The sequence below is a fragment of the Felis catus genome, chromosome D4 (genome assembly GCF_018350175.1).
Source record: "Felis catus isolate Fca126 chromosome D4, F.catus_Fca126_mat1.0, whole genome shotgun sequence".
Taxonomy (NCBI): Eukaryota; Metazoa; Chordata; class Mammalia; order Carnivora; family Felidae; genus Felis; species Felis catus.
This window is the reverse complement of record NC_058380.1, coordinates 85,816,492-85,841,386: the sequence shown is the minus strand read 5'-3', so window position 1 is coordinate 85,841,386 and position 24,895 is coordinate 85,816,492. Positions and strand designations below refer to the sequence as shown.

General features: G+C 44.4%; 1 protein-coding gene across 8 annotated transcripts in view; it reads right to left on the bottom strand.

Annotated features, from left to right (window-relative positions):
* The window catches only part of GARNL3 (GTPase activating Rap/RanGAP domain like 3), a 149,783-nt gene that overhangs the window by 88,223 nt on the left and 36,665 nt on the right, over window positions 1-24,895 (bottom strand). For 5 of the 8 annotated variants that reach the window (XM_045043198.1, XM_023242730.2, XM_011288430.3 and 2 more), the window contains exon 3: window positions 22,301-22,370. In XM_045043198.1, coding sequence (XP_044899133.1) covers window positions 22,301-22,370 — 70 coding nt within the window. Of the gene's footprint in view, window positions 1-22,300; window positions 22,371-23,097; window positions 23,118-23,357; window positions 23,475-24,895 lie in introns of those variants that run through there. The other 3 variants (XM_019816540.3, XM_019816542.3, XM_019816541.2) reach the window with 2 other exon arrangements.

Sequence of the window (24,895 nt, the reverse complement as noted above, 5' to 3'; positions counted from 1 at the left end):
ATCCAAACAATTACATCCATTTGTATGATTTAACAAATTAATTTAAAAGAAAAAAAATTAAAAACAGGAAGCATAAAATGTTATTCATTGACTGCTGTAAGTAACAGTATTATTCGTTTAATATTATAGGCAATTAAATGAGAATATTTCCTACGTTAATATGAATATGTAATTTTTCAAAAACAAAAGGCTCTTTTTTTCTTAATTGCTTTGGTTCTTGGGGCTGGTGTCTGCATTCTAGGATTCCCTGGGATCTCTCTCTCTCTCTTTTTTTTTTTAAAGTTTATTTGTTTATTTTTAGAGAGAGAGAGCACGTGCACAGGGGAGGGGAAGAGAGAGAGGGAGAGAGAGAATCTCTGGCAGTCCCGATCCCACAAACCACAAGATCGTGACCTGAGCTGAGATCAAGAGTTGAAAGCTTAAATGACTGAGCCACCCAGGTGTCCCCCCCTCAGCCCAGGATCTCTGTTTATCATGCACTGTGTGCTTCACATTCAGGTATATAAATCACAGAAACAGTATTTTAACCTAGAAAAAATACCTCAAAAAGTTAATATGCATCTTAAAAAATTGTATTTCAGATTTCTTAAAGCAATTTTTTTTTTTTTTTAAGGGGCACTGGGGTGGCTCCAGTTGGTTAAGCATCCAACTCTTGGCTTCAGCTCAGATCATGATTTCACAGTTCATGGGATTCTCTCCTCCTCTCTCTGCCCCTCTCCCGGCTCATTCTCTCTCAAAATAAATAAATATTTAAAAGTTTATTTATCTGAGAGAAAGGGTGGGTGGAGGGCAGGGGCAGAGAGAGAGGGAGACACAGAATCTGAAGCAGGCTCCAGGCTCTGACCTCCAAACTGTCAGCCCAGAGCCTGATGTGGGGCTCGAACTCAAGAACTGTGAGATCATGACCTGAGCCAAAGTTGGACGCTTAACCAACGGAGCCAACCAGACACCAGATTTCTACACACTTCCCTCCTCATTTCCTTTCTTTACAATGAGTGGTTCCGAGTGTGAGTTTCAACATCCAACTGTTTAGGTTCAAATCCCAGTTCTGCACTTGTTAGTTGTGAGACCTTGGGCAAATCATTCAATTTTTCCTCTCTAAATTTTAGTTTATCTCTAAAATAGGGACAATGGTTGTAGCCACTTCCAGTCTTATGGAGAACATCCAATAATATAAAACAGTGCCTGGACATAGGGAGTGCTCAATAAATGTTATAACAACATATATACTAATCAGATGATTAATATAAAATTCTCTGATTGGCACATGTACCCCAATGTTTATAGCAGCGCTTTCAACAGTAGTCAAATTATGGAAAGAGCCTAATTGTCCATCAACTGATGAATGGATACAGAAAATGTGGTTTGGGGCGCCTGGGTGGCTCGGTCGGTTAGGCGTCCGACTTCGCCTCAGGTCATGATCTCGCAGTCCGTGAGTTCGAGCCCCGCGTCAGGCTCTGTGCTGACTGCTCAGAGCCTGGAGCCTGTTTCGGATTCTGTGTCTCCCTCTCTCTCTGCCCCTCCCCTGTTCATGCTCTGTCTCTCTCTGTCTCAAAAATAAATAAACGTTAAAAAAAAAAAAAGATGTGGTTTATATATACCATGGAATACTACTTGGCCACGAGAAAGAATGCCATTTGCAGCAACATGGATGGAACTGGAGGGTATTATGCTAAATGAAATAAGTCAGAGAAGGACAGATATCATATGTTTTCACTCATATGTGGAATCTGAGAAACCTAACAGAAGACCGTGGGGGAAGGAAAGGGGAAAAAATAGTTACAGAGAGGGAGGGAGGCAAACCACAAGAGACTCTTAAATACAGAGAACAAACTGAGGGTGGATGGGGGGTGGGGGAGGGGAAAGTGGGTGATGGGCATGGAGGAGGGCACTTGTTGGGATGAGCACTGGGTGTTGTATATAAGCCAATTTGACAATAAAGTATATTCATAAAAAAATAAAAAAAATATAATTCCCTGATTATTATGGTTGGTATGATTAAACCGTTTTAAAGCTTAATTTAAATGCTTGTAAGCTCTGTTTAAACATCTGTCTATCCGGCAAACAGTAGCGAGAACCTATTTTTCAGGGCCTGTACTAACTGCTGAACTTATAAAGACAAATGCAACATGATCGTTGCCCTGGAGGAGCCCAAAGCCTAGTGGGAGAGAAGCACACATATAAACAGATAAATCACCACACAACCTGGTTAAATGTCATAACAGTAGCAAGAATGGGGTGCTGGGGGAGGTCAGGGGCTGGAGAGACCAACTGTGCCCGGGGGAACTGGAGAAGGTTTCATCGCTGTAATGAAATTTATTCTGGAAGGTGTACAGGACCTTTGAGAAATGATTTCCAACAGAAGCAGATTATTTTTTTTTAATTTAACTACAAATACGAGTCAAGAAAACCCATTTGACTCTGTCTATGCAAATCACAGGCGCACACACGCGTGCACGCACACGCACACACCTGACTTAAAAAGTACTACTCAGAAGGAATGAAAGAAAGTTTAAATGTTTCCATCAAAAACAATTGTTGGGGCACCTGGTGGCTCATTTGGTTAAGCGTCTGGTTCTTGGTTTTGGCCCAGGTCATGATCTCACAGCTTGTGAGTTTGAGCCCTGCATCAGGCTCTGCGCTGACAGTGTAGAGCCTCCTTGGGATTCATTCTCTCTCTCTCTCTCTCTCTCTCTCTCTCTCTCTCTCTCTCTCTCTCTCTCTCTCTAATGTAAATAAACTCTAAAAAAATTGTTGAATTGGGGCACCTGGGTGGCTCAGTCGGTTAAGCGGCTGACTTCAGCTCAGGTCACGATCTCGCGGTCCGTGAGTTCGAGCCCCGCGTCGGGCTCTGGGGCTGATGGCTCAGAGCCTGGAGCCTGTTTCAGATTCTGTGTCTCCCTCTCTCTCTGACCCTCCCCCATTCATGCTCTGTCTCTCTCTGTCTCAAAAATAAATAAATGTTTAAAAAAATTGTTGAATCATTTTCTACACCTGAAACTAATATAACACTGTATGTTAACTATACTTCAGCAAAAAAAAAAAAAAAAAAGGTGGGGAGCGGAGGTAAATGGGGCCTATAGATGGGTACAATGAACCATCCCCCGACTGGTGAGTGCTGCACCTGGAGCCCGTCTCCTAGTCACTCTTGATTCACTTCTCCTGCAGGGAGAGGCAAGGGGCAGGGTACAGGGACCAGAGATGCTCTCTTTCTCCCTCTCCTCACCTTGATCCTATTCTGCTTGTGCCAAGGGACAGGGAGAAGACTTGGGGGCCTGGGCAGCTGGAGTGCTGGCCACCAGCACACAGGTCAGACCACCCAGGTTGGTTAGATGATCCTCCAGCCAGGAGAATAGATGTTGGTCGAGAGAGAACCACCGAGGCCTCAGATCTGGGCTCAGACTCTTCATCGTCATCATCGTCCCCGGCCACCACCCTCAGCAAATGCAGCATCCATCACGAGGATTCACCTGCTGTCTTGAGCTCATGTCCTCTGCTTTCTCAAATCCAATGACCTCACTTATTTCATGGCTTTACCACGGCTAAAACCCCAAACACGTTCTCACTCACACTGCCATAGCTCTGTCATCACATACGTAGCTTGTAACCCACTTTGGCACTTTTGGTAAATGTCCTGGCTGGCACCCGTGGTCAGTTATGGCAACGCTACGCTTACCAACACAACCTCACGCTCCCACGCCAAGCCCCAGCTCTCAACCACCTCCTACAAGGACGCCCTCGCACTTTCTCTTCTGTGTTCAAAGACACACAAGTTTCCATGAGAAGAGGCCTACGAGCTCAGGCTACTTGACCCTGGCTAGACCTTAATTACCACTCCCTAATTCCTTTCTCCGTTCTCGTCTCACTTTCCAGGACACCTCCCACATTGTCCCCGGCTTGTCAGTCACCAAGTCACCATTGCAGACACACCCTTTCTTCAAAGAGATGACCTCTCCACCTATTTTACAGACAAATCTGAGGCCACACTTCTCAGGAAAATGGCAGGGCTGCCATTTGACCTTCCATCTCAAAATACATCCGTCTTGGCTTCCTCATTAAAACGGTATCTGGCCATCAGTCCTTGATACACAGCTTCCCAGCAAAATACCTGTGAAGATTCAGCATGAAGGATGACAATTCATGGGTCTGAAGAAAGGCTGCCCATCCCCTGGCCAAAATCGCAGGGCTTTTCCTACTTACTACATGGCCAATGGAGAAGAACGGAGAAACACATTTGATCATGAACTTTGTTGCCTGACATAGAGCAAATCTGTGGTCAGCACAGAAAGCTGGAGGGCACTTTATTCCTCCCTCCACGGTCTCGTCTTGGCTGAGAGACGTTGGGTCTATATGAAGAATAACAATAAAACACCGGGAGTCCTTCTACTGCATGGGTACTGCATTTTAAGGTAGCTGCAGCCATACCAGAGCCTCTTTTTTTATCCTAAGAAAACACTGGGAAGGAAGTGGGGAGGGAGGGAGAGAAAGTCCATGTTAGAAAACGCAGTCTTCATAAGCAGAGTGCCACAGGCAGGGAGACAGACAGGAGTCCTGGAGCAAAAAAAGCATCCTGGGAGTACTACGTCCAAGGGGGGTTGGGATGGAGATGTTCAACCTCGTCATAATCTCCATTCTATCCTTTAATCCACACAGACGCCATTTTCTCAAGCTTATGTGAAGAGCTGAGCACAGGTTACTTCCATACCCCTTTTCCCATCAGATTGCCGCTATCTGTAGCCCCCCTAAGCCCCTGCTATACAGATAAATTCTGGAGCCACTGGTTCAGAGCAGCCAAAGCCAGGCACGGAGAACATCCTATCTCCCTCCTACAGAGCTTTACAAGACAAACACCAGCTAGACACCGGACATTGATCAGAGAGCTTTGTACAACCACCGGCCATTCAGCTCTCCAGCTCAGAGAAGACGCGGTGCCCAAAAGAACAATGAGAGCTGATGGCCAGTCATAGATTCTGTCTGTTGAAAAATACAAGGTCCAAATCCAAAGAGTTGTTTTTGTTTGAAGATTTCTATTGAAAAACAAAACAAAAAACCGAACATGGGAGCTATGAAAAAAAAAAAAATGCTACATATGGTCTTGAAAACCAGAAAGGAAAGCACACCATTTTTTTTTTTTTAACCATGAAACCAAAATTTCAGAAAGGCAGTTGCTGTCCTCAGTAGGACAGAAGACATGATCTTTGCAACAAGCGCATAAAGTTTTTGGAAGGGATTAAAAAAATAAGACCAAAAAATACAAATGCAGGATTAACGTTGTCACTGACGGGAAGCAAGACGTTCATTGTAGAAAACAGCAACAGTGTTATATTCATTATTTAAGATGCCTCCCCAGAATGGAAAGGAACAAAGTGAAATGAAAACAAGGAGAAAGAAAAGACAGTTATAAAGGGAAGAGAAAAAAGATCTTTCTTACTGTTTTGAGGGGGACAATGAGCAATAATCAAAGAGAAGAAAATATTCATCCCTGACATAAGACCAGGGACCAAGAATCAAAGGGATGCAATGTTTCAGGCAAAAATTAATGAAAAGAGAAACACACAGAGAAGTTACTGGAAACTTAAACAAATTTTTTTAATGTTTTTATTTATTTTTGAAGGAGAGAGAGAGACACAGCATGAGCAGGGAGGAGCAGAGAGAGAGGGAGACACAGAATTCGAAGCAGGCTCCAGGCTCTAAGCTGTCAGCACAGAGCCCGACGCGGGGCTTGAACTCACAAACCGTGAGATCGTAACCTGAGCCGAAGTCGGACGCTTAACCACCCAGGAACCCCAGAAGTTACTGGAAACTTTAAAACAAAAAAAGAAAGAAAAAAATCTGAGAAAAACTCCAGGCAGGAAAGGTCACCAAGGAAGAAAATGAACTGCCCCGGGCTAACCTTTGGAAGGCTGTAAGGCAGAAGATGACCATGGGGTTCATAGTGTCCCCCCAATTTACGTCCATCTGGAACCTCAAAATGTGCCCTTATTTGCAAAGAGGGTCTTTGCAGATGTGATTAAGATGAGGTCATACTGGATCAGGGTGGGACAGAAATCCAAGGGCTGGCGTCTTCACGGGAGAAAAGAGAGGGAGGTGCCGATGTGGGTGGAGGGGAGAAGCCCTTGTGATGACGGCAGCAGAGACTGAGGGAGGCAGCCATAAGCCCCAAGGAGGCCAGGGATTGCAGACAACCCTGGAGGCTGGAAGACACAAGGCAGGATTTTTCCCTAGAACCTTCAGAGAAGAAAGGCTCTGCTGTCATGTTGATTTCAGGCTGCAGGCCTCCAGCACTGTGAGAAGATACATTTTGGACTTTCCAAATCATCCACTTTGTGGTCATTTGTTACAGCAGGCCTATGAAGTGAATATAATATCAGACCAGAATGTGTCAAGTTTTGAGAGACAAAGGTGGTAATTCAGAAATGTTAAAACCAGCCAAGTCATTCTTGTGGAAGGAATTACTTGAGGTGGTCTCAGATACGGAATGATCGAGAAAAGATCCCCTCACACACTCCCTCAAACTTACCTGAACTCTAGGACGAGGACACCACAGTATTATGTCTGGAGGTCATAGCCACGTGATCAAACATGAAGGAGAAAGAAGACATTTGTATGGGAGGAGAAAAGTTGCTTGTGGAAGAGCATCTATGCTTTCAAAAAGATTATACGTTGTTTTTTTTTTTTTTTAATGTTTATTTTTGAGAGAGAGAGAGACAGAACGAATGAACAAACATGAGCAGGGGAGGGGCAGAGAGAGAGAGAGAGAGAGAGAGAGAGAGAGGGAGACACAGAATCCAAAGCAGTCTCCAGGCAATTAGCTGCCAGCACAGAGCACAACGCAGCGCTCAAACCTACGACCCACGAGATCATGGCCTGAGCCGAAGTCAGATGCTTAAACAACTGAGCCACCTAGGTGCCCCGATTATATGTTGTTTTTAAGTAAACATATCAATAAAATATACAAACTCATCTTGTATATAAGTTTAATTTCTAAAGGGACATAATAGTAAATGTTCATAGTGATTATCTGTAGGTGGTAGGATTATAGATGAATTTAATTTTCCTATGCTTTTCAGTATATTTCAAATTTTCTATAACAAATGCGTATTCATTTTACAATCAGAAAAGTATATTTAGAAGTATGTTGGCATGTACACACACACACACACACACACACACACACACACACATACACACACAGACTGGGAAGTAATGTAAAAAATCTGAGAAGAGAAAAAGAATCTATCAGACACCAGATTTTTAGCAAAACCGTTTTTTTTAGCTAATATGCAGACCTCTGGCAGTGAGCTAATGGGGACACAATAACAAAAGAAGCATGAGCCTTGCCCACTAGAAAAGGCAAAATTGCTCACGAATAATTACAATGTAAAATATGACAGGTGTCATAGAGAAAGAGAAAGAAATGGAGGGTTCTCGGGAGGGAAAGATGACTTTCCCATGGGGGAATCAGGTAAAGCTGCTTGGGAAACAGACCTGACAGATGCTTATTTCGAGAAGGCATTTTAGAAGGAAAGAGAGCCATAAAGAGGCCCCAGGCACCTGGGTAATGGCAGGTAAACGCCTGTTTGGCTGGATCCTGGGCCATATGAGCAAAGGTTTCTAAGACAAGCTGGAGAGAGACTATGGGAAAGCCTTAAACGTCAGGCTAAAAAGTTCCTACTTTATTCAATAAACAAAGGAGACAGACAGAAGGTTTTTTGCTGGTGGTGCTACTTGTTTGTGTGTAAGCATCCAGATGATGTTGACAGAGCTGAATATTTGGGAAAGAACTCTTTACAGCATTAAGGAAATCAAAGCCCCCAGACTCAGGTTAATTACAGCTGAGCATGCTGGCAAACTCGATGTAATCTTAGCAAAACTGGCTGAATGCCATCTTTTGAGATGTCAGGGAGACAAGACAAAGTGCCAGAAGCTCAGGGAAAGAGGAAATGACATAAATGTCACACAAAGAAGCAGAAGCAAACATTCCTGTTCTTCTCCCCTTCCTGTCTCCTTAAGAGATCAAATGGGAAACCTATAAGGACCTTGAAGTCACTTTGACCATGGAAGCTTACAAAAACTGTGCCCTACTCAGCCCACCCCAGACATAATGAATCAGAACATGAAGTTTAAACAAACCCCTGAAGTGAGTTTTATGCACAACAAAGTTTGAGGGGCAATGGAGCAGGCCATGACGTGGCAAGATAACTTTTCGGTAAATACAACTTTTGGATAAATACAGTAAAACCTTGGTTTGCAAGTATAGTTTGTTCCGGAAACACGCTTGTAATCCGAAGCACTTGTATGTCAAAGTGAATTTCCCCATAAGAAATAACGGAAACTCAGATGATTCGTTCCATAACCCAAAAATATTCATACAAAAATGATTATAATGCTGTAATATAATACGAAATAGTAAAGAAAATACAAAATATAAAGAAAAATAAACAAATTAACCTGCACTTACCTTTGAAAACCTTCGGTGGCTGGTGTGAAGGAGGCAAGAGTGAGGAGGCTTATTGTGTAGGACGACTTCTCACTATCACTAACGGAAACGCTGCTATCTATTGGCTCAATGGAATTTTTCTCTGCATGGGGGGACCATTGTATATGCTTGCACGGATGCTGACTACAGTACAGTATTATTAAACTCTTGTCATCTACTGTATTTAATGTAACTGGCAATAAGGCAGCAGAGGAAAGGGTCTATATCTGCAGGCAGCCTGACCTGAATGAAGCAAAACATTCATTCCTAGGCTTACTCTTCTATGGAAAAGCAAAGGGCTGTCCATAGGTGCTTTGAAATGACAAAAAATACACCGATGCCAGTTGTGGGCACCTTCCAACATTCTGAAAAATCACTGATCTCTGTCAATCACGGAGGCCTGAGACCGAGTATCCGAGCATGGGAGACCATCACCCACAATCCCGCTGCGTGCACGAGAAAGAATCATTGGCTCAGTTGTGATCATGTGATGTTCAGCATCACGTACTACTCCTATTGCGAGACATCACTTGTTTATCAAGTTAAACTTTATTAGAAATGTTGGCTCGTCTTGTGGAACACTCACAGAACAAGTTACTCTCAATCCAAGGTTTTACTGTACTACTGTGGATGAGGTGGGGCGGGGCGGGGGGGGGGGCAAGCTCTACAACTTAATAGTTGTATGACCTTGAACAAATTCATGAATCTCTGAACTTTAGTTATCTCATCTATAAAATGGGGGTAGTAATACCGCATCAGGTGAGTGTGGAATTTAAATTAGTATAAATACATACATATATATTTCCATGGGTGTGTGTGTGTATGTGTGGATCTACCTACCTACCACTCAAAAGGCTGTCTAGCGTGGTATGTGCACATCCGTGTGGATAAAGGACAATTTAGGCATGAAGTCCATCTAGGGCATAAAACCAATAGGATTTGGTAAGACATTGGATGTGGGTTTGATTTCTGGAATTAGCCACTGAAAAGAAGGCAGTACCGTCCACTCAGGGGCTTGGGGGCAGGGAAGAAGGACAGCCTGAATTCAGTTTGGGGCATGTTGAGGTTCACTTGCCTGCAGGCCATCCCAAGAGAGGCATCCAGTGGCCATCTGGGCAGATGGTTCTACACGCTGTGGATAGAGAACTGGGAAGAATACAGGGATGGGCGAGTCACCAGGCTGAAGGTAGTAACGGGGTAGGAGAGATCACCACGGAGGAGCATGTAGTGGGGGAGCAGTGTGTCTGAGACGGAACCCTGAGGAGCATCGAAATGTGGGGGCCCCGCAGAAAAGAAGCTGAGGAAGTGAAGCAGGGAAGGCAGGAAGATGAGGACAGAGAGTAGAGGCACGGGAGGCCCCGAGGGAGGAGAAGGTGACCACGGGCCACGCTGCAGAGTGGTCCTGTAAGATAAAGATGAGGAGCGGATTTAGTAGCGAGGAGGTCTTGGTGACCTTGGCAAGAGCAGGCTCAGCGAAGGACAAGAAGGGGAAGCATCCAAAGGAGGGATTCAGAAGGGAACCAGTGGAACTATCAGGGATCAAAAAAGAGAATGCAGAGTGAGGCTGAAATGTGCTCCCAGGGTAATTAAAAAATCTTCTCATCTCTTCAGCAAATGCAGTTTGAGACTATGATTTTAAAAGACCGTGCACCACAGTGATGACTGCAGTAGACGGATTAAAAAGCCCAGAAAGCACATGATCCTTTTCTTACACATAAAGGAAGCCAAAGTTACTGCATTAATTAAGTGGGAGAGATAGTTCAATATAAAAACGAGAATATTAGCTGTGGCTCAACAGTAACAGTGGGCGTGAAACTGGGAGCCCTTTGTGGTCAGTCGGCCATGACAGGACTGGGGGCAGGACTTTCCCTAAACTCACCTGGTCGGGAAAGCAAGGGAAGCAAATTGTAGAGCCCACGGGTTGTCCCTTCTCTTGCAAAGAGGGTGAAAAGCTGCTCCAACCTCTGGGATGGATGTGTACTTGAAGAAAACGGCGGCCTGACCCGAGACAGGCAGGGTCTGAAACGCCAGGGCCTCAGCTGAGGGGCAGGGAGAGGAGGCCTCAGTGGGACCTCAGATGCTCTTGGTTCTAGAGGCCCGGGAGACTGTCTCCTAACTGCCTGCCAGGGGGGCAGTGAATAAGTTAAACGGGCTACACTTCCTTCCAAGGACCTAAAAAAGAGCTCTTAATATTCAGAGCCCACATGTGAAATTCTGGAAATAAGACCAAATTCCTTTTCAACTTTAGCAGCCCTGACAGAAGTAAAACAGTGGTTTTCAAACGTGTGCGTGTGTGTTCGTGGTTGTCTGATCCCCCAGTTTTGATGGTGGACCTGTCTAAATTCAGAAGTTAAGTACAGGTTCTTAAAAGGCACTTTTAGGGGCACGTGGGTGGCTCAGTCCATTGAGCATCCAACTTTTGGCTCAGGTCATAATCTCACGGTTCATCGGTTCAAGCCCCGTATTGGGCTCTGTTGGTGTGGAGCCTGTTTGGGATTCTTGCTCTCTCCTCTCTCTCTGATCCTCTCCCACTCATGCTCTCTCTCTCTCTCTCTCTCTCTCTCTCTCAAAGTAAGTAAGTAAATAAATAAAACAAAAAAAAAGCACTTTCAAAACAATGACAATATATTCTCTTCATGACAACAGTATACGAAGGTATATAACATGATATACTTTTGAGCAAGTTAAAAATTTACTTTTGCTACAACTGATGGTACCTGCTCCTGAATGCTGAGGGGGCGCACGTGACAGGTGCAGGGCAGAGATCACTCTGGCCCAGGCAAGATGTGAGAGGCAAAGGATGTTATCCAACAGGCACCAAGCAAGACTGCGTGCTGGAGACACACATTAGAAATTTGCCTCCTGGGTATGTGAAAAACCACAATCAAGGCAGAAAACTAGATTTCCTGTGAAGAATTTACCAAGTAAACAATCTATGAACAGTTTGTATCTCTGATTATCTAAAAGATAAACTTTTAAACATTGGTCAGTATATTTGAAATATATATTGGTCAGAATTTGAAAGTATTTTTATAGGATGCCAGGGTACTATATCTCACTAGTTGAAGACCACAGAAGTCAATAAACAAAGACCCCAGGACACCCGCTACAGCAGCAGGGAGATCCCCTCGTGGGGAAGGACATGGCAGCACGGGGATGGGAAGCCAGCAGGAAGGAAAAGCATGAGCATCCCTGGACCTGCAGAAGGTTGGGGATGGAGTATCTCCAATTCTAGGTAGGTAGATAGGTAGGTAGGTAGGTGTGTGTGTGTGTGTGTGTGTGTGTGTGTGTGTGTGTGTGTGAACTCCACACCCAACGTAGGGCTCAAACTCATGACCCTGAGATCAAGAATGACTGAGCCAATCAGGTGCCCCTCTCTAGTTCTAGTTTTGAAACTAGACAGCATGCTCATGCTGAATGTCATGGCTGTTTCCAAGATTTCTGCCTGGGAAAGTCTGGAGGACTTATTTGGTATTCTTATTACAGTGTGTGTTCAGCTAGTGGAGTTGGTATCGTTTGGGGTCTCAACTACCCAAGATGGTCCCCGAAAGGCTGGTCAGGTGGTGCTAGTTCTCTTCAGGTGCCACTGATCTTGGAAAGTAGGTCATAAGTCATACTGTATCTACAAATAGGGTGGGGAGGAGACAAGGGTCAGAATCATTCCATAAACCTGACTACCGTCAATGGGGGACAGAAGATAGGCGGTTCAGGGCTGGAGAGGGAAATGCCTTGTTTGTTTATGCTCTACCTTATTTTTAAAAATATTTAAAGCAGCTGAGATATATCTTACTCACAGGATGGAGTTAGATAAGAGCAAGCCCAGAACAAGGGCGAATTGGGTGTGGGTAAATAAAGTGAAAGCCAGGGAATCTGATCAGGATGTACGTTATAAAGCCCTTTAAGGTGGTGCGAGGCAAGCCACAATTAGGGCTCTGAGCCTCCCTGGAGGCCAATTCAAAGGGGAAAAAGCCCCAGTCACTGACAGGACTCCCAGTGCCCGTAAGATTAACAACAGAGCAGCTCCTCAGGAGAAGCATCATACTTTTTGGTCCTGAGCAAAACTTTTCTCATAGGCCCTTTTAAAAGAGACACTTTATGGCAGACAGAAAAATCAAGAGCATCCTTCAAGAGACATACCATCTAGATTCATATGGCTTTTTTCCCATTCTGTCCATCAGGCCAAGTTAAAGATATAATGCCAAGGCACAGATCAAGAGAAGCAAGTCTAAGAGTGGCCGAGAGCAGCAAGGCCAAGTTTTGGTAGCTATCTTACGGTGGACATTAATCCAGGAATTAAATTTAAACTATTATGGCATGGATGTCTCTTTGGATAATTCCTTATCAACATTCTTCTTAAAATCAAGCCTGTTAAGATTTGGCCAGAAGAGAGTTTGAAATTATACGTTTGAGCTAAAAAGCTAAAGCAGAGCTACTCTGTGCTGCTGATTAAGGGCAGAATTGTCTGCTCCCAACAATCCACTTCGTTTCTTTAGAAAACAGCCTATAAACAGTGGCTTGGAGGCTGAGCGATGAGGCCCAGGGGCTCCTGGAGGCACACAGATGTGGGCTGAAATGTCACCTTTACTGCTTCACTGCCTGTGGGACCTCTCTGAGATCATCAGTTAAATGGGGATCCATTCAATATCCACAAATGATTCCCCCCACCATGCACCAGGTGCAGCGTAATGAAATAATGCCTACTTCCTACAATTGTTTGTGAGGGTTAAATAGGGAAATGCACCAAGCATTGAGCTCAGTGACTGGCACATAGTAAACATTCAATAAATATTGAAACTAATAATAGTAATAAAATAATAATCACAATAGAAGGTTTCTGGCTCCATTATAATACATAATTACATGTTGAAGGTCTCAAGGTTCTACATCACAGGAAATGGTTGCAGTGATTTTAGCCTGGAAAAGTTTCAAAGTCAGCATTACCAATCACCCACCAAGACACCAAAAATATCCGAAAAAGCACCCACACTTTTACGCTGTGCTAACTTACTGGTAAACGCTCTGAGATAAACATGACTGGAGGTACCTAACGGAGTCAACCTGCTATTGCAGACTTAGATATAAGCCGGTTCAATTTTGGAGAACATCTGCCCAACTTGTGATTTTAGCTGCAGAATGTTGAAGTCTTGATGTTTTAGTGTTCCTGAGGGAAATATGCTGGTGCCCTCAATAATCTCTCAATTTGGTAATACCACACAGAATGTAATTTCTCCTATCAAATGCCTATGAAAACAAAAAGCCTACTCAACCCTGAACAGAGAACAAAACCACACTGTGTCAGGGACGTGGGACCAGCAGCTACGTCACTCATTAGCCAAGAATCATCTTTCTGTACAACAGTCCCACAGATATAATCCAAATTCGTGTCTGAGCAAAAACACAAATCGCTACGTATCGGGACTTCAAGAGTCCCCACACAGATAAAACCTCAGATGCCAAGCAAGTCCACAGTCAACTGTCCTTTTGATAGTGATTAGAGAGTCCCACCAGGTAGCCTTGGAGGCCACTGTGAGTTCCTAACAACAAAACCCTGCCATCCTCATAGAGAAGCATTTATGTGTCTTTCCCGTGCATCAGGGGAGAGTGCAGCTCCTCCAAACACAGGCTTGCATCATTGAGGTCCAAGTTTAAAAAGGAATGGACGAAATACTACCCTTTGAAATTACCTTGCAGACTGTGACACCCCCAGAAGTATCCAGATGTAGGGTTATATGAAAATCAGCAGCTGGGCTGGGCAGGAGACAGATCTATATTGTGCCCATACCATTCATCATTCATAACACATCAGGTTCTTATCCACTGAGTCAAAGGCCAAGAAAAGATCAATAAAAGCTACAAACAATCTTTGCTTTTCCTGACAGATTTTGATATAAAGTGGTGAAGAATGGTCGATGGTGTAATAGCTATGCTTTGCCGAGAATGCTGCCATGAGAGACCAGACTTTCAATTCATCAAGAAGAAAAATGGCATATATTTTAGATGGAACGCACTGCAAGCTAATGAGTCCAATTATATGGGGGGGGGGGGGTGGTGCCAAAGAGGCTCATTATTCCTTTCCTTTATTTATATTTGATGGGTTAGGCTACTTTCTAATTTCAACCAAATTGAACCATTCATTCATTCAATCAATACTTACTGAGTAATGAATGTTAAGTACTCTGCTTGGTGCTAGGCAGACAGTGGTAACTAAAGAGCCACGCTTTCTATTTTTAGGAAGTTTATAATCTACACCCTTGTGTGTGGGACTGAGTAAAGTGCCAGGGAGAACAGTCCACTGGCAGAAGAAGAAATTCTCACCAGGTGTTTTTTAGTTTGAGATTGTAAATCATCTACCAGATGAGGGAATGTTAGAGAACCATTTGGGGGGGGGGGGCGCGTCATGCCGTTTGAAACTGAATTTTGTCTATAATGTTTTCAGAGAGAAGTTGCCCCACCCACAAACTGTGCTGAGGTGATGGGTCTAAGAGGTCTTTTTTTTTTTTTTTTTTTTTAAGAGGCCGTTTTTATACCACACGACGCCACTTCCCCGAACACAACAGTGTCAATCAGGGACAGACCCCTGAACCAGAGGAACCAATCTGTTCTACTTGGAATTTGAAATTAGGGCTCAAGCATGAACAGATGGTGGTGGGCATTGGGGCTGTAAGACCAGGGGAAACTAGGGGGCTGGAAGTCAATTTAGTAACAAACAGCATTTAATAAGAATTTAGTGTGTACCAGGTCTTAGAAATACAACAATGAGCAAGACAGACATGGTTCCCACCCTCATTCCTGGTGGATGGCAGAGTAGAAAGTAAATAAATACATGAAATAAATGGAGGGTGTTAAATACTATTAAGAAAAGAAATAGGATGCTGAGTTAGAGAACAGCATGGAGAAGAGAACCACTTTAGGGAGAGTGCCTCTCCGAGAAAGTGACATTCAAATTTTTTTAATGTTTATTTATTTTTAAGAGAGAGAGAGTGAGCATGCGTGAGTGTGAGTGGAAGAGGGGCAGAGAGACACAGATTCCAAAGCAGGCTCCAGGCTGTGAGCTATCAGCACATAGCCCTACATGGGGCTCGAACACACGGACCCCAAGATCATGACCTGAGCCAAAGTTGGATGCTTAACTGACTGCGCCACCCAGGCGCCCCCGAGAAGGTGACATTTCAGCTGAAACCAGCCATGAGAAGTGCCGGAGAAGCCCATTCCAGGCAGAAGGAAGTTTAAGTGCAAAGGTCCTGGGACAGGGAAGAACTCACAGCGTTCTAGAGACCAAAATAAGGCCAAATGTGTGAAGCACAGTGAGGGAGTGGCATGAGAGAAGGTGGAAGAGGAAGGCAGAACCGGATCACACAGGCTCTTGTAGGGCTTTGTAAAGGGTCTTGAATGGGCAGCCAAGGGTTTTAGGAAAGAAAAGACACTGTATTGTCAACATTTTAAAATATCACTCTGGTGTGAGGACAGACATAGAGACTAACAGGATGGAAGAGAAAGCCTAGAAATCAACCCTTGCATATATGGTCAATGGATTTTAGACCAGGGTGCCAAGATCATTCAATGGGGAAAGGACAGTCTTTTTTTTTTTTTTTAAGTTTATTTATTTTGAGAGTGAGTGAGCATGTGAATAAGTGTGTGCAAGCAGGGGGAGGGCACAGAGAGAGAGAGAGAGAGAGAGAGAGAGAGACAGACAGACAGACAGACAGAATCCCAAGGAGGCTCCACACTCAAGTGAGGAGCCTGATGTGGGGCTCGAACTCACAAACCATGAGCCCTGAGCCAAAATCAAGAGTTGGATGCTCAACTGACTGAGCCACCCAGGCACCCCAAAAGGACAGTCTTTTCAATAAATGGGGCTGGAAAAATGGATCTCCACATGCAAAATAATGAAGCCAGACCCCTGTGTCACTCCAAACACACATGAAATAACTCCAAATAGATCATAAACCTATCAAATGAAGCTGGACCCCTACCTTACACCATATACCACATACAACAATTCAAAATGGATCAAACACAAAAAACGTAAAACCTAAAACTATCAAGCTCTTAGAAGAAAACACAGGGTGAAATCCTCATGACATTTGGATTTGGCAGTGACTTCCTGAATATACTATTGAAAGCACCTGCAAGAAAAGAAAAACTAGATGAGGGGCACCTGGCTGGCTCAGTCGGAGGAACACATGGCTCTTGATCTCGGGGGCCATGAGTTTGAGCCCCATGTGGGGTGTAGAGATTACATAAACAAACAAACATTTTAAAAAGGAAAAATGGATGGATTGGACTTCATGAAAATTAAAAACTTCTATGCATCAAAGAATATTGTCAACAGAGTAAGAAAACAGCCAAGATAACAAGAAAAAAGATTTGAAGATCATATATCTGATGAGGGAATTAGTATTTAGAATATATTAGGAACTCCTGTAACTCAGTACAAGACAAACAATTCAACAGCAAAACAAACAACCCCATTAAAAAACAGGCAAAGAGGGCAAAGAACTTCAATACCATTTCTCCAAAGGAGAAATACAAATGACCATTAAGCGCATGAAAAGATGCTCAACATCATTAATCACGAGCGAAAGGCCAATCACAACAATGAGGAGGTGCCCCTCTACATCCACTGGAATGGCTATTAAACAAAATGAAGCCAATACGGGTGAGAGTGTGGAGAGAGTGGAACCCTCGTGCATCACTGATGGAAACGTAAAAAGGCGGGGCCACTGTGGAAACAAGCTTGGGAATTCTCTAAGAGTTAAAAATAGAATTATTACACGATCCAGCAATTCCACTCCTAGCTAACAGACCCAGAAGATTTGAAAACAGCGACTCAAACAAATACTCGCACACCAGCGTTCGTGGCAACATTATTCACCATAGCTAAAAAAGTGCAAGCAACCCAAGCATTCATTTAGACAAATGGATAAACCAAATGTGGTGTCTATAGAGGACACAATTCATCCATGAAAGGGAAGAAATTCTGATACATGCTAGAACATGGATGGACCTTGAAAAAAGCATGCTAAGTGAAATAAACCAGACACAAAGGACAAAGAGGGTAGCACTCCACTTACATGAGGTCCCTAGAATAGGCAAATATCATAGAGACAGAAAGTAGACTAGAGGTTACAGGGGCTGGGAAGAGAGGGGAACGTGGCGTTGTTGTCCAACGGGTACAGTTACTCTTAGGGATGATGAAAAATGCTCTGATAGTGGGTGATGATGATAGCTGCACAACATTGTGAATACGCTCACTGCCCCCCTGAAGTGTACTCTTAAAAATGCTAAATTTTATGTAGTGCATATTTGACCACAATAAAAAAAAAAAAGCAAACCAAACAAACAAATAAACAAACCATCAACACTGGGAAAACAGACGGGAGAGAGGTGACTGTGCAATCAGGGGAGCTGGGCCGCAGACAGAACGGCACCGATTTGCAGGGGAGAAATCACAGACCAGAGAGAACCCGAGAAAATAGCTGCTTGATGGCTTCCCGGTCACATGAGGCCCAGCTGTGCTGGCTGAGCTTCATTTTGGTGAGACCCACCCACATGCTTTCCGTGAATCGCCTCAGACTTGAGCTGGACTGAGTGGGCCTTTGTTCCTTGCAAGGAAACAATCCCTGATGAAGGCAGGGAACAGCTGGGATCCAGTGAGGCAGCAGCCTGGGCACTAAACGCTGGAGGTTCCTAAAGCCAGACACAGCTCCAGGAGGGCAGAGAAACTGCTTTTCCTTCCTTTCGGGGCTTAGCACCGGGCCTGCTGCGGGGTGACAGGCCTCCACTAAATGGTTATCGGGTGAGCACCGAGAAGCCCTCCGTGAGCCTTCTCACAAAGGTCTGAGCTTCCACGTTCTCGCTCACCAAGTGTACGCCCAATTTAAATCAAGCCAACTGAGCCCCGAAACCTATCCTCACTGTCGATGTGAACAGCCAAGCTTGGTTCTTTACAAGGACTGCTACCTCATTCGGTCAAGGTCAAAAGAAGTCTATGCAAAAATTTCAATTTTACAGGCTGCTGGCCACCCTTTTACCAACTTTGAGTTTCAGGATGCCCAAGATTTATTGAGTTTCCAACAACATTCATCAACCCGAGTGTGTTAAAAAAAAAAAAAAATTAACCTTATTTTCTCATGACCAGAGAATCCACAAAACGGTTACTAATTTAATCACGCCTGTTGGTCAGAGGACAGCAAATGTCTCCTTCCTTAAAACACTGGAGTCAGAATTTCAAGAGATCCTGAGAGGGCAAAAATGGCACTTGGCTCATTTCACTCGTCTCAACCATGCCAACCACCAGTGCCTGTCATTTCTGACAAGGGAAGAGTCGACACAACCTAATTGCACAAAAGGAGGGGAAGTGGCACCCAGAGAATCTATGGCAATGCTGGGCTACCACATGATTAAAATGGTAACTTGAAGACTATATAACAAGAAGACATCTACAGGGGCACCTGGGTGGGTGGCTCAGCTGGTTGAGCGTGCGACTTCGGCTAGCGTCATGATCTCAGAGTTTGTGGGTTCAAGCCCCACATCAAGGCTCTGTGCTGACAGCTCAGAGCCTGTAGCCTGCTTTGGATTCTGTGTCTCTCTTTCTCTGTCTTTCAAAAATGAATAAACGTTAAAAAAAAAAAGACATTTACAAAATATAGCTAAATGAAAAAAAGAGAGAAATGTGAAATTATACATATAATTTGATTACAACTAGGTGGGAATGAGGTGAGCAGCTCTAAAGACTGGAAGGTACCCAAAGGAGATGAAAAAAGGGGCTGCAGGGCAGAGGAATGACACATGGATTTTTTTAATGCTTATTTATTTATTATGAGAGAGAGAGAGAGAGAGAGAGAATGCATGCGAGTGAAAGAGGGGCAGAGAGAGGAACAGAGAAAACCTTAAGCAGGGTCAGTGCTGTGAGTGTATAACCTGACATGGGGCTTGAACTCACAAACCTCAAGATTATGACCTGGGCCCAAATCAACTCCGATGCTTAACCAAGTGAACCACCTAATTCCCATTATTGGAATTTTAAAATGTATTTATTTATTTATTTTTTTTTTAATTTTTTTTTCCAACGTTTATTTATTTTGGGGACAGAGAGAGACAGAGCATGAACGGGGGAGGGGCAGAGAGAGAGGGAGACACAGAATCGGAAACAGGCTCCAGGCTCTGAGCCATCAGCCCAGAGCCTGACGCGGGGCTCGAACTCACGGACCGCGAGATCGTGACCTGGCTGAAGTCGGACGCTTAACCGACTGCGCCACCCAGGCGCCCCTTAAAATGTATTTAAAATTTACTTTATAATATTCAAAAGTCAACTACACACACACACACACACACACACACACACACACACACACACACACACACTCATGGCTCCAGAGTAAAAACCTGAACAAATGGAAGGAAGAATTTTAGCCAGTGAGCTGCCTCATCAGGCTGGGGATGACGATGGCTAGTCTAGGGCTCACCAAGGCAGGGTTTCTTCAAGCGTGATCCTGGGACTGGAAACATCACCATCCTCTGGGAACTTGCTAGGAATGCAGGTTCTGGGTTAACCCCAGACCTACTGGATTGGAAATTCTGGGGATGGGGCCCAGCACCCCGTTGTGATAAACTCTCCATGTGATACAGGTGGCTGCTCAAGTTTGAGAACCACTACACTCAAGTACCTCCCCAACCCGACAGTGTGTGGTTCCCACAAGTCTACAAAGGGTCATCTTTGGGGGGTCTGGGAGATCAGTTAAGTGTCTGACTTCAGCTCAGGTCATGATCTCACGGCTCATGAGTTCAAGCCCCATAACAGGCTCTCTGCTGTCAGCACAGAGCCCGCTTCAGATCCTCTGTCTCCCTCTCTCTCTGCCCCTCCCCCACCAGCACGCATGCTCTCTCTCAAAAATAAACATTTAAATAAGTAAGTGAATAAATAATCCATCTTTCATGACTTTGTTTTCTCCCCAAACACCACTCTCACTGTTTATAAGAGCTCCGTATGACTTACTGGATCAGGTTCAAAGTCTTTACCTGAGTGAGAGTCACGGTTCTACTTTTATTGCCAAATTTTATCTATACCACCACAGATGGCTACCTAACAGGAACTGTGCTTATGCGTGCCATCTCATTCAATCCTCCCGACGACTCTATAAGGCAGATAATATTAACATCTCCATTTATATAATAATATGATATCCCCACAGATGAGAAAGCGGGGGCCAAAAGAAGTCCAAGATCATACAGCTAGGAAATGATGAAACAGGCACGACTTCAGAGCATGTGTTCTTTGGCACCACTGAGGTTCAGAGAAGCTCCCAGACAACGGTGGGTGGTGGAGCCAGTATGCGAAGCCGGCCCGATTTCAAAGTCTGCCGGCTCTGTACCACTCGGCTCTGCTGCCTCACACTCTCTGCTAGGCAGGGCCACTTGCTCACTGCCCTTGGAATACAGCACCGCCAAGAATCACATTGTTGGCCAACATCTACTGTCGATCTTCTTTCACCACCAACCCACGTTAGACAGCCTGTGTGAGGCCTTCCAGGCTGCTTCCGTGAGACCCCTGGCTAGGAAGGGTCACACCCTCCCTTCTCTTAACCCCCACCGTGCCCTATCTGTATCCCTCTCCCGATATTTACCAGTTCCCGCCCCGAATCACAGTTACACACGTGCTCCTTCGGGAGAGGCGGTGGTCTGAGCTGGCCTGGTGCCACCGATGACTGACACAGAACATGCATTGACTGAGCCAAGCAATGTGTCTTTTATGTGACTAAATTCATTTTTTAGATATTTTACGTATCTTATCTGCCCAGCTCAAGACAGTAAGCTCCTTAAGAACAAGGACCAAACCTTTTACTTATTTTATATTTTCAAGACTACTCAGCCCTGGGCCAGATAATACAGTCAAGTCTGTAAGAGAAGCTGGACTTCAGATAAAATGCTACTGGTACACAACTCTGGTATAATTTTTCCTGCTACTTAAGCCCTGCAAGGAATGCAGCCTATATTAGTGGAGGATAACTGGGTTCGACACAAATGGATCCAAGCAACTCATTTTTTTTGTAAACAGAAATAATACATTTAATGTTTTTATTAGTGTTAGATAATAATCAAGAGAATTCCATGAGCACATTTTCCTGAAAATTTGTTCAAATTTCCATGGGGGACCAGAATCACAATTCTGTCTTTAAAAAATTGAGGCTAAAATATGCCTTCATTATTATTATTCCTCTTTTAAAGTGAAAGCATACTCTTTCCAAAAATCATAACATAAACCCAATGTCTCTCATAAGGAAAATGTGTATATTTTCATTCCGCATATCTATCATCCATTAAAGTCATTTATCTAGCCCGACAAATATACTTTTAATAGGAAGAAAAAAAAAATCTCATCAATATTCTAACTCCTATCACAAATCCAGAAAGCAAAGGTACAGAAAATCAGAATAAGTCTTTCAATAAGATTTAAACCTCAGAAACTAGGTGTGTAAACTTTTAAGAATAAGATAATGCAAAAACCCAACGCTGCCTCTCTTAATTCATTAATCATTTAATTGAATTACATACCCCGATTTTATACACCAGAGAAAAATACCAAGCCACAACATATTTTTAACAGACTGGGAGACACAGATTAAGAGTACGTGACAATAAAAACAAGTAGATAAAGATGATCGGATTTTTATGGCCTTTCAACAGTCATTTCTTCCCGTCCCAGCCTTATACTGTACGCACATGGTCTGACAGTAAATAGACAACAAAAGATCTGATGAGCTTGGCGATGCTCTAAATCTAAATCAATGTACTACCACTGAACAGACAGTGTAAACTTACCAGCTCCACAGATCCATAATGTTTCCTACTGAAATCCCCACGTCTACAGCCTAGGTCTTCCGAGACAGAGCTGGAACAAAAATGCTTCATCAGTATTATACATAGCGATCTGGCCACACACCTTCTGCAAAAATCCACTACCATTTGCAAAAAGGGCTGCTACGGAACAGGCTCGCCCCAGCTCCTCACTGCAGGGGAGCCTCCTCGCCACAGACACAGTCCTCAGCAGCCATTGCAGTGCCCAGCTTCCTGGAGCCCTCAGTAAAAAGCAAAACACCCGAGTCATCCCTGCAAGTACAGGCAATGATTGAATTAAATATTTAGTCATTTGGAATCGATTGAAATTTCCAAGGCGGCTGGTGGTTTACAATTTCATTTCTGTATAACCAAAGGGGATGAGAAACCCTGCAGTAAACTTGAGGCCAGGGACAAAGCTTGCAATTATCTTTCGTTTAAGAGAGCCTCTTTGTCCCACATGTTCAACGTAAAAATAACCAGCATTATTTGATGCTATATGGCAGAAATGAAACTTGAAATAGGAGGGAAAAACTTCAAAATCCTGGTAGGCCCTCCCCCCCCCCCCCCCACCCCGCTTTAATTTATGACAATATGACAATGTGAAAAAAAGAGAGCGGCCCTGACAGAAAAATCTAAAAACCTAACTTCAAGGATATTCAGTTTTTATATAACAGTAGCTAATGCCTCTCCCACCCCCCACCCCCAGGAGGCTTAAATCAGATAAGAAAAATCACATGCATTGTGGAAAAGAGCAATTAAAACACGGGTGAAACTCTTACTGCATTTACATCTTGAATGTATAGTTACACACTCAAAAGATACATATCTCATCCGCGAGGTAGTATATTTAGGACCCCAAGCAGTGCTCCTGAAACCACCGGAGATTCACAAATGCAAGCAGCTTTAACAAGTCTTGTCCTCAGAGGTCACGCAAATAACTCCTACTGAAACGTAGAAAACGGAACTGCACGGGAGCTCCATGTTTGATATATCCAAAAATGTTTGGGCTCTAACATGCAGAGAAAGGTGAATTTTGTACCTTTTCATCCTTCCTTAAAAGGTGGCTACATTTTCTACATTACAGCCTCCTTGGCACGCTCAGGAAGAGACTGACTCTGCTGTTTAGCATCCACGGACCTGACTCTTTGCCAGGACACTATTTGATAGGCTCCAAGCAAGACAGCATGAGAGAAATGAGATTAGAGGGTCTAATGGTATTCTGCTTCCACCATTTCACAGAGATGGCTGAATTAATCTTATATGAGAAATTTAACCTTTTGTAGTCTCCACTTCCTTAGCAGAAAATGTGCAACAAATTAATGACTGCAGCTTGGAAGAGTGTCCTAGATATTACCCAGGCAACCGTCCTGCTTTCAGTGACAGGATTTTCTGTCCCCCCCCCCACCCCCCACCCCCAAATCCCCGAAAGAGATTTAAAACTTCTGGTCTGTATTAAATATGTCCTCTATGTCCATTTTCAAAACCCTCCTGGAGAATCTGCCATTGCCCTACATAACAGTTTCAGGATCCTTCCCCGGTGGCCCCGCGTAACCGAGAGAGGGGGCTCCAGTGACAGGAGTGTCTAAGCACCAGCTAGAGATCAGGCAGAGAGTGGACGTCCAGTGGCTGATGACTGAAAGCTCTGTCTGCCTGGCTCGGCCCACCTCTTCAGTTTTAGTGGGGCCACCAGCCCACCATCAACAGCAGCAGTTTCTAACATGAATGGCCAATATCATGAAAAGAACAAACATGCTGGGCTCTGGGCCCCTCCCCAGGCTGCTCTCAGCACCACCGAGGGTGTTCTAAGACACAGTGCCAGCTCCCTAAGTTTGCCAACAGCCAGAAAGTAACTCAACAAAGATGACAGGTCTGTGTCCTGGGGCAATCACATCCTCAGAAGCTTCATAGTGGGAAAGCAGTGTCCTATGAAAACAACCAGGAGAGAGATAAACAGAACATCTGCTATCGGTTGTCCTTTTCCCCCTCTAATTACATCTCCCCCAATACACTGCAGAGACAGTGCCTGCTGATGGCGGGAGCCAGGCTGAACTATATGGGGTGCACTTCTGCGGCCTCAGGAGGCACTCAAACCGCCTTGTTATGAAACCCTCCTGGCTCCCCTACGCCGTCCCCAGGCTCTCTGGCCCCTTCGGACCCAGCACAGGAGATGTGATTGAAGAGGTCACCCGGAGCTCCAAGAGGAACTTTGTTCTCCTGCAGGTCCCCGCGCCTGGCCTACTGCTCGGCACAGAGTGGACATGCGGGACGTGTGTGTTGTATTAGTGGAGATCTTCGCACACCGTTTGGATCTAACTAGCTAATGCCTGAGAGCACCCCTCGTGGGCACGAAGGCTGACATTCTCTCCCAGAAGCCAATGGTCATTGTTCCATCCGTCCAGACAGCTCTGGCCCAGGAAGCAGACACTGCTATGTGCACGCCAAACCTTAATCTGTTTTCCTCTTGGGCTTGTCACTAGACTACGTGTCCCAAGCCCCTCTTGCAGTGTGACTGCATGACTGGGCTCTGGCAAAGAGGATATGGGCACCACTTCCAGGCACATCCCATGGGACGTCTTA